This window comes from Bufo bufo, chromosome 4 (genome assembly GCF_905171765.1).
Source record: "Bufo bufo chromosome 4, aBufBuf1.1, whole genome shotgun sequence".
NCBI lineage: Eukaryota > Metazoa > Chordata > Amphibia > Anura > Bufonidae > Bufo > Bufo bufo.
Window position 1 is genome coordinate 470,813,313 of NC_053392.1, and position 10,954 is coordinate 470,824,266.

Here is a 10,954-nt window from a genome sequence, read left to right on the forward strand (position 1 = left end):
TTATTTTTTTTGTCTGTCTTTTGTCGCACAGATGACAGTGAACACCTGTTGGCCAGTTTACAGCGAAATGCCAGAAAGCAGCAGATCCCAATATAGTCCATGGGGTCCGTCGGTGAAGGGCAGTATCTGGCTGGGCCTGATCTGCTGAACTCTGGCAGGCAGTTCTGTGCCGAAATAGCTTGTGAATCAGTTAAATGGAGGCGTGAACCTAACCTAAAATGGGGAGGGTTTACCTGTGTATTGTTGGACACAGCTTTACTTATGTATTGTCCCAAAGCCATAGGGAATGCAGCTGTGTTCAATATCCCCCCCGAATAAAAGGTGAAAATAAATTAAAAGCAGCACATATGAACACATCCTTATATTTTGAGCAAGCATCTGTTTGCCCCTTTCAATACTCGTTTGCTGTTTTGAAGTAAGCTTTCAGTATTTAGGAGAGATCACCCCAAATATATTTTGCCTATGTGAAATACTACTATGTGGAGTTTCCAAGGTTTCTCCTTACCTTATGGCGCCATATAATTTGCCCTGTCATCTGTAATAATATAATTCCTTCCTCTACTGTCCATCTCAGGCTGCAGCAGAGAGAATATTGATAGAAAGGTCAGACCAAATCACAGACATGGAGACTGTGAGAGAATCACCATCCTGAAGAAGAAGGGCAGGAGAACCTCTGAGATCTCTCCAGTGTGAGACCTCACAGTTAAAGATTTTGAGGCAATGGGAGAATCCTTAAAGGGGGTTGTATGGGATGATAAAAACACAGCTGGGACCACACAGTTCTTGTCCGTGCACTTTGTGCGATATTGAAGATCAGCCCCATTCAGGTTAATGAAGCTGAGCTGCAATACTGCACACCACCCATGAACATCAGTCAACCATATTTTTATAACATCATACAATCTCTTTAACAGATTTTTTTTTTTTTAGCCTTTGCTCAGTTTGACTTTCTTTCAGTGCCATCTGGTGAGCAGAATTGGTGAATTATTATCCTTTGGGTACATATTGATGCTGTAAATGTGCATTTCATGATTTGTGTTTAAACTGCTTAACTTTCTCTAGACAAAATAAAGTGTTGTACTACATTGCAGCCTCACTGTTAGGAATGAAGATAGAGGTGAAAATTCAGGAAGAACGCCCCACACGACAAAGATGGAGAGTATACAAGTTGTAGAAGAATGGTGAGTTTCTATGTCAATGCTACAATGCAGTGTATCATCAGCCCTTAAGGGGCGTTTTCCAGTTCAAGTTCTTTTTTTAGGATACCCCCTAGGCATGTACAGAGAGATGAAAGACTTGAAAATCTGTTCTCAGCCTGAGCCTTCAGCTCTGTTCTCTGCTGAACCGATCCCATGCTCTTGGTCACAGGAGTCTAGTGACAAAATTCTTCCTAACTCATATCATATGACGTGTATTTGCCTTGACTTAGCCACATGCACAAATTTTTTATTTTTTTTTAAATTTCTTTTGTATCTAGTAGTTGTAATCTTTTTGGCATAGTAAAGCTATTTACCTAATAATTATGCAGTCTCATGTATGGTTCATTCATAGCCCCCCAGGGACAGCTTTCTATCGAATATCACTAAATATTGGATGTTGCCTGTGGCTGCCACATGGACCGCGTTGACGACACAGGTGGAAAGAGACAGTTAGGTATAAGCTTAGGAAAAGGCAAGAACATTGACCAGTCAATACTGTACATTTCATCTAATGTAGTGCTGTGCGTCATAAACTTGTAGATGTCCATTTACAGTATACATTAAATAGGAATTGATGCTTTCTTCATCAAAGTTTTAAAAACTGAAGAAGGTCAGTGATGTGAGACAGTTTAGAAAATTGGATTATGAAGACCTGCATGACTAAGGAGATCATTTAAGCTCTCCTGTCATATCTTGCATTCTCCGTGAAATCGCATTGCGCTATATCTCTGCTATTCCTCCTGAAAATGTAAGTATAAATTGACAACTGGAGGTTACCATTCATCTTGTCAGCAGTTGCGTGCCTACCCCCTTTGAGTCTGTCCAATCAGTGTTATTCTGGATTTACACGGCCCAATTGTCGGACCGATTATCGAGAACGAACATTACTACGAACGCTCATTCTCAATATTAGGTCCGTGTAAATGTGCTGCCGATCACCAAATGAACGAGCGAAATGTGCACATATCGGATGAAATGATCTTTCATGCAGCGCATGAAATCATCGTTTCTGGGGCAGCATATCATGGTGTGTGAACAGGACTCTGCTGCCCAGAAACAATGAATCTGTATGAGGAGGAGCGATGGCTACTGCTCATACAGTGGAGGCGATGGCTGCATGTAAGTGCTGCTCTTCATTTCCACGGACAAGCAGGCAGATATCGGGAGAGAACAGTTCCTTCCCAATAATTGCCTGCCAGGTCAGGTCATGTAAATCCAGAATTAGTGTAGCGACAAAAGGGAATAGTGACACCCAGTTTTCAATTTATTTCTATATTTTTATGAATGGCTCGCGGGCCTTTAACTACACTCACTGACAAAATAATAACACACCCATATAGAGATGTTGGATTACTGCAAAACTCTACACGCAGTTATGTCTCTGGCAAATGTTTAAAGGATTACAGCTGTGATCTGATTAGATACTAGGTCTTGCCACAAGAGGATGTAAAAGTGCTTCCCCCTGCTGCCCTATAAACAGGTTCTCAGATTGCTACTTTTGGGTTGTATACCTCTTGGTGAGAAATACTTGACTGCTAAACACTGAGATTTTGCATCATTGTATTGAGAGAAGCAGGATGGTAATTTCAACGAATTGCCCACTATCATTGTGACCTAGCTGTTAGGAGGTGTTGGGAGCAGTGGTTAATAGAGGGCATGCACACATGGGAAACTGGCTCTGGACAGCCCAGATGGACCACCAGTGAAGAGGATCATTTGATCTGCCGACAAGCACAAGCAGCTCCCACAGTTTCGTTGTCCACAATCCAGTACAGGTAAAACCTTCATTATACAGTTGCAAGAAAAAGTATGTGAACCCTTTGGAATGATATGGATTTCTGCACAAATTGGTCATAAAATGTGATCTGATCTTCATCTAAGTCACAACAATAGACAATCACAGTCTGCTTAAACTAATAACACACAAAGAATTAAATGTTACCATGTTTTTATTGAACACATCATGTAAACATTCACAGTGCAGGTGGAAAAAGTATGTGAACCCCTAGACACCACTGTCACTGGCACCCCCGGACTGCTACGGACTGGAACCATATCTTCTTTAGCAAGGAAACTAGGTTCCGTTTCGGATCCGATGATTTCAGGTTAAAGTATGGAGGCCTTGTAGTGAGCGCTTCAGTTCTGCCTTTGTGAAATGACACATTGCCTTAACTGCTGGTATGATGATCTAGGGAGCCATTTTGCATATGACAGTTACCTCTAGTAGTGATATGAAGGACACTAACATCTCAGCAATACATGCAGGACATCCTGCAGCCACATGTGTTGCCAACAGGGCTTGCAACTGGCACTTGTTAGCAGGATAATGCTTGCCCACACACAGCAAGCATTTCCCAGGAAAGTCACCGCCAGACTGCAACAGTTCTTTAGCCTGTCGGCAGATTTATCGCCTATTGAGCATTTATGGGACCAGCTGTGACTCCAGCTTTGGTAACCTACGAACTTGCAAGATCTGCAGGCCTAGCTAGATCATCTGTGGGTAACTGTATGCCCCCATGCCCAAACATATCTCATCTTGTATCAAGACTAGAAGCAGCCCAACAGGGTACTAGAGCCTTCTTCCAGTTGTACAGTTTACTCCATTAAACTTTCCAAATCCTTTCACTTTAATATTGTAATCACTTACAGATATCCTCATTACAATCACACATAAAAAGTTTCATTCAATTCCAATAACTCTTTCTTGGTGCAATTTTTTTGTCAATGAATGTAGTAGCCAGGTTTGAGAGTGGATGAAAAAGTGCCCATCACACTGTAAGATCTGGCACATCTGTGCATTATACAGAGAGCCCATTGATTTCAGTAAGAGTTGTGTAATATTTCCTTTCCCATGTGGTAGCACTTCAGGGATTTTGAACAGTTGCCACCAGGCTTCCCCACAAATAACAACTGATCACTTTCGTTTTTAACAGTGGGATCGTCACAGAAACAAGAATATTCTATTCACACATAACAAGGAACTTTTCATTATACAATGAATATGTTTTATTATCCTTTCATATTATACTTTAGCTCTTTATTGAGCAGTCAGCCAGGGGATATATTTGAATACTTAAAAACTGTATTTAGATGTATGCCTTCGAGGATCCATTCACTTTATTGAGGCAAACGAGGTCTAAAAGATTAGACAGGATAGAAAACCCCATTGATAAGACCCGTATCTGTTATTCTCCAAGTAGGGGGATAAGTGTAGGTAGTAGGAAACCCGTTTAAAGATGTGTTTCCTCATTTCAGATGTTCATGGCTGTTTCTGTAGTCCAGTAGAAGTGAATAGAGAGAGCCATGCTTCTCCGCTACCTCTCCATTTTTTCTCTAACCACCATCCAACGTATCAGATGTAAAGAGAGTCAAGGGTTGTGACTTTAAATGTCTTAGTGTCACGAACCAGCGGGTGTGAACCCACTGTGCCACGTGTCCAACCTCCTCTAAGGGCGTTGTCTAAGTAAACCCCTCAATCTTCACAGTACCCCATATGGTGGGGATAGACTTTTCCGAGGGGAACACCAGGTCGCTAGCTCTTGAGGAGGATAGGCAGAGGCAAAGTCAGACAGGCAATAGGTCAGGGAAGGCGGCACAGGTACAGGTCAGGCAATGAAGGTCAGCAACAGGAGAGTCAAGGTACACAGGCAGGGATCAAACAGGTAGCAGAGTCCAGGAATACAAGTATGAGTCAGGAGCACAGGAAGACAAGCACATATCAGGAACCTTAGCAGAACACAAGGACCTTGACACTGAGGCACCTGAGAAGGGGGCTGAGCCACTTATATATGTGCAGAAGGGCTAGGATTGGTCAGCGAGGTAACATGACCTAACCCATAAAGCACAGGAAGTGACATGTGCCGGCCCCTTAAGGAAGTGCTGCAGGAAACATGCAGCAAGCATGCTGTGGCCAGGGCTGAGAGAAAACTGTGGAGAGGATCCCAGAACAACAGTACCTACACAGACAGAGCCCAGGACTGTAGCAGTGAATGGGAAGCACTGGCCGCAGATCACCGCTGAACACGTCGTCCAGGACCACGGTGGTAAGCAGGGGAACAGCGGCGCACAGTTAGGTGACAATTTTATTTAAATCTGTTTATTAAGGATAAGGACTTAGGGGGGACTTAGGAGGACATTTACTATGACTGGCAATTTAGACTCAGAAAAGTGGCGTAAGCAGGGAAAATTCGCAGATTTGGCCGGAAATCCCCTTTGGCGACCAAATCTGCAACACAAGTACAGTAAAAAAGTGGCGTACTTCGCATAATAAATGACCCTCTTACTGTTTAAGCTGTTTAGTACCTTATGGAATATAGGTCTAAATTGTAGACTTCTCTATTATGTCAGTTAATGACTGCACTGTGTGCAGAATTATTAGGCAAGCTGTATTTTTAAAGGGACACTGTCACCTGGATTTCACTTACTGAGATATTAACATCACCACATCAGTCTCCACGATTTATATTAAAATATACTAGTATTACTGCCTTGTGTCTTGTAATTTGTCTATAAAATCGCTTTTATTAATATGCTAATTACCTCAATAAGGAGCCCAAGGGGCTGTCCCTCCATCCTTTGGAGCCCAGCCGCGCCCATTATCTTGGAGCCCAGCACTGCCCCACTGTTAATTTATTTACTGCTCATGGCCAACGTAATGTGTTTGTTGCGCCAGAAATCTCGCGCATTTCCGGGTCGAGCGAAGCTGGCGCATGTGCACTTCCTTCTGTGAGGCCGATGCCAGAACACCGCGCGGGCGCTGACATGAGTATCCACGGCGCATGCGCGAGATTTTGGGCGCAACAAACACATTACGTCGGCGATGAGCAGTGATTGAGGGGGCGGTGCTGGGCTCCAAGATAATGGGCACGGCTGGGCTCCAAAGGCCGGAGGGACAGCCCCTTGGGCTCCTTATTGAGGTAATTAGCATGAAAATAAAAAGAGTTGTTGCTCTACATAAAGATGATCTAGGCTATAAGAAGATTTCCAACACCCTAAAACTGAACTGCAGCATGGTGGCCAAGGCCATACAGTGGTTTAACAAAACAGGTTCCACTCAGAACAGGCCTCACCATGGTCTACCAAAGAAGTTGAGTCACGTACTCAGCGTCATATCCAGAGGTTGTCTTTTCAAAATAGACGTATGAGTGCTGCCAGCATTTCTGCAGAGGTTAAAGAGGTGGGGGGGTCAGCATGTCAGGGCTCAGACCATACACCACACACTGCATCAAATTGGCCTACCTGGCCTGTTTGCAGGCAAGAAAGCCTGCAAACAGTTTACTAAAGACAAGCATACTAAGAACATGCATTACTGGAACCATATCCTGTGGTCTGATGAGACCAAGATAAACGTATTTGGTTCACATGGTCTCAAGCATGTGTGGCGGCAACCAGGTGAGGGGTACAAAGACAAGTGTGTCTTGCCTACAGTCAAGCATGGTGATGGGAGTGTCATGGTGTGGGGCTGCATGCTGTGGGGAGCTACAGTTCATTGAGGGAACCATGAACATGTACTGTGACATATTGAAGCAGAGCATGATCCCCTCCCTTCAGAAACTGGGCCGCAGGGCAGTATTCTAACATGATAAACAACCCCAAACACACCTCCAAGATGACCTCTGCCTTGCTAAAGAAACTGAGGGTAAAGGTGCTGGACTGGCCAAGCATGTCTCTAGACCTAAACCCTATTGAGCATCTGTGGGACATCCTCAAATGGAAGGTGGAGGAGTGCAAGGTCTCTAACATCCACCAGCTCCGTGACGTTGTCATGGAAGCGTGGAAGAGGATTCCAGTGGCAACCTGTGAAGCTCTAGTGAACTCCATGCCCAAGAGAGTTAAGGCAGTGCTGGAAATTAATGGTGGACACACAAAATATTGACACTTTAGGCACAATTTGGCCATTTGTCACTTAGGGGTGTACTCACTTTTGTTGCCAGCGGTTTAGACATTAATGGCTGTGTGTTGAGTTATTTTGAGGGCACACCAAATTTAAACTGTTATACAAGCTGTACACTGACTACTATACATTGTATCAAAGTGTCATATCTTCAGTTTTGTCACATGAAAAGATATAATAAAATATCAACAAAAATTTGAGGGGTGTACTCACTTTTAAGAGATACTGTAACTAAATGAAAAAGGAAAATGTTCCATCTCACTTGTTTATTTTCATTTGTTAAAGTGAGAATTATAAACAAACAACTGAAAATGTACAAATAAACATTTCTGACATTTCCAGAAAACTTATTAACCAGTATAGCCCCCCTTATTTTCAACATCAGTTATACGCCTTCCGTCCATGAAGTCTGTCAGTTTCTTCATCTGTTGTGCAGCAGTAACCACAGCCTCCCGGACACTGTTCAGAGAGATGTACAGTTTTCTTCCACAGTAAATCTCCTATTTAAGAAGGCCCCACAAGTTCTCAATAGGGTTTAGGTCAGGTGAGGAAGGGGGCCATGCCATTATTCTTTCATCTTTAAGGCCTTTACTGGCTAGCCATACAGTGGAGGACTTCAATTCACGTGATGGAGCATTGTCTTGCATAAAAATAATGGTTTTCTTGAAAGATGAAGACTTTTTCCTGTACCACTGCTTGAAGAAAGTGTCTTCTAAAAACTAGCAGTAGGTTTGGGAGTTGATTTTGACTCCATCTTCAACGTGAAAAGGTCCAACTAAGGGCTTATGCACACAAACTTATTTTTTCCATATGCGGAGCCATGGCCCTATGTGGGCTGATGGTATGGGGGCATATATATGCTGCTTTACTTACTCAGTCTCTGTTCTTGATATAATTTCTAGACTCAGCCGTAACCTGACTGAAGTACTGCCCCGTGTCCCTTGATGAATCCTGGGGCATACTCTTTTTGAAGAAACGCGTCGGGACACTTGAGTATTCTTCTCACTTTATCCCTTCCAGTGAATAATTTCTGTGGTGGGGTTACACTTATTTTGGTAAATTTGTGTGTTTTTTGCTCCTCCGGACGGATTTTCTCTTCCTTATGTGTGAGGGCCTCACTAGGGTCATCTATATAGGTAAAGAGTTCCTGTCTGGGCCACCCCTTGCGGGGCTTTTTGGACCCCGTCCCGAGGATACTTGTTATAGGGTGGACCAGGCCAAGCAGGGAGTTACTAGTGCTTGCCAATTTCATCTGACATAGCCGTGCTCGGCCTGCCATCTATGGTCCAGTCCACCACTAACACCTTACCAATATCGTAATTTACTGGTCCTTATCCAAGTACCAGTCTGTGTATGTATTTGTCTTACTTGTTGTTTGTCTGTAGGGGCCGTCGTTTTACTCCTATTATTTAATAAAAGTGATATTTTAGTAGTTACTGCCCCCTCTAGTTTATTGATATTGTTTATTGAGCAGTAATCAGGGAGACACTCCTGTCTTCTCCTGACTGACCACCTTTAGTCTAAGATTGCACCTCAATCAACAATTTATAGGATCATCAAGAACTTCAAGGAAAGAGGTTAAATTCTTGTTAAGAAAGCTTCAGGGCGTCCAAGAAAGTCCAGCAAGCACCAGGATCGTCTCCTAAAGAGGATTCAGCTGCGGGATCGGAGGGCCACCAGTGCAGAGCTTGCTCAGGAATGGCAGCAGGCAGGTGTGAGCGCATCTGCACGCACAGTGAGGCGAAGACTTTTGGAAGATGGCCTGGTGTCAAGAAGGCCAGCAAAGAAGCCACTTCTCTCAAAAAAAACCCATCAGGGACAGATTGATCTTCTGCAGAAAGTATGGTGAATGGACTGCTGAGGACTGGGGCAAAGTCATATTCTCCGATGAAGTCTCTTTCCGATTGTTTGGGGCATCTGGAAAAAGGCTTGTCCGGAGAAGAAAAGGTGAGCGCTACCATCAGTCCTGTGTCATGCCAACAGTAAAGCATCCTGAGACCATTCATGTGTGGGGTTGCTTCTCATCCAAGGGAGTGGGCTCACTCACAATTTTGCCTAAAAACACAGCCATGAATAAAGAATGGTACCAAAACACCCTCCAACAGCAACTTCTTCCAACAATCCAACAACAGTTTGGTGAAGAACAATGCATTTTGCAGCACGATGGAGCACCGTGCCATAAGGCAAAATTGATAACTAAGTGGCTCGGGGACCAAAACGTTGACATTTTGGGTCCATGGCCTGGAAACTCCCCAGATCTTAATCCCATTGAGAACTTGTGGTCAATCCTCAAGAGGGGAGTGGACAGACAAAAACCCACTAATTCTGACAAACTCCAAGAAGTGATTATGAAAGAATGGGTTGCTATCAGTCAGGAATTGGCCCAAAAGTTGATTGAGAGCATGCCCAGTCGAATTGCAGAGGTCCTGAAAAAGAAGGGCCAACGCTGCAAATACTGAATCTTTGCATAAATGTCATGTAATTGTTAATAAAAGCCTTTGAAACGTATGAAGTGCGTGTAATTATATTTCACTACATCACAGAAACAACTGAAACAAAGATCTAAAAGCAGTTTAGCAGCAAACTTTGTGAAAACTAATATTTTTGTCATTCTCAAAACTTTTGGCCACGACTGTACATGTGACACATTTTACTTCATTTTCTCCAGGCACTTCCTTCCAGCCAACTCTATACGTTGTATTATCATGTATTATACCAAAAATTGTGTTAAACCTTTAAATATCTTTTTAGCTCAGATGAATGAAACTTACATCAAGCCAAGAATGACATTCTTGACCTATGAGAGTAAATGTCTCACTTTTTTGACCATTCAGGAGACATAAAGTGCTGTTCCCCTAAGATACATCATTTTATTATAAATAGTTCTGACTGTAAATTATATTCTCTTTTACTGTGGTTAATGAATTATTTCTTTATTGTGGTTTGTCTGTTAATGTAAGTCAACCACTTGTCTGAGTTGATCAAAGCAAGGCAGAAGGGAGCCAGCATTTTTTAATATCCAAGTGTGAGAACATTTTTTGTAATCTGTGCGCTATTACTGGCCATGTCAAACTTGGAAAATGTTAAAGTAATTAACAAAGGCTCTTTCCTTGGTTCCTCTTTAATAGTGTATAAATGTCCAGTCACATGGTCGTATTATGGTTGTGCGCATGAGTGGAATAGTTAGAGCTAAGGACACAACATAATTCCTTCAGATGGGATCAAGAAAGCCTTTTCTAACCTAAAAAGGCAGGCTAGAATGCTTTCTTTGGCTGTAACTATATAGCTCCTGCACAGGAGTAGGATTACAGTTTATGATTTTAGCCCATTCCCATAGCTCAGAAACACTGTACTCCTTCTTGTCGCAGTCCTGGTACTTGTCATGTTAGGTTGCTGTCTCCGTCCTTCTCACCTACTTCTTTGCTGGGCAGCAGCACTTCATTTCCAGGCCAAATTCTTTCTGTAACCACTGGCCACCAAAACTGGTTGCCAAGTGACTGGTACCTTGGATAATGTCAGACCCAGTGATCTCTTTGAAGATGAGCCTTGCGTTTGGATCTCACCACATGATTAAGGTGCAAACGTTTCCTGGCACCTGTCCATTTGCTATCATGCATTGTATTTTTTCGGATCTATATTTCTGACTAAAGCACTGTTCCTGATCACATCTGTGCCTAGTCTGCCTGCTTAGACTTTGTGGTACTTTCTGGTTTCTGCCCCTTCCATTCCTGACTCCACACCTGTCTCTCCACCAGTCCTTCCAATACCTTGCCCGTCATTGTAATGTTCCTTCTCGTCCTGATCATCGGCAAGCCCTGGTCCAAGCGACTGTTCCGTCCTTTGGCCTAATACTTCCTGTCTC

At 43.1% G+C, this 10,954-nt stretch overlaps 1 protein-coding gene across 1 annotated transcript in view; it reads left to right on the plus strand.

Moving 5' to 3' along the window:
- The first annotated feature begins 1,091 nt into the window (after positions 1–1,091).
- The window catches only part of RGS17 (regulator of G protein signaling 17), a 75,384-nt gene continuing 65,521 nt past the window's right edge, over positions 1,092–10,954 (plus strand). The window contains exon 1 of the mRNA XM_040427341.1: positions 1,092–1,181. Within this exon, the coding sequence (XP_040283275.1) occupies positions 1,153–1,181 (29 nt within the window). The 5' untranslated portion in view covers positions 1,092–1,152. The remainder of the gene's footprint in view (positions 1,182–10,954) is intronic.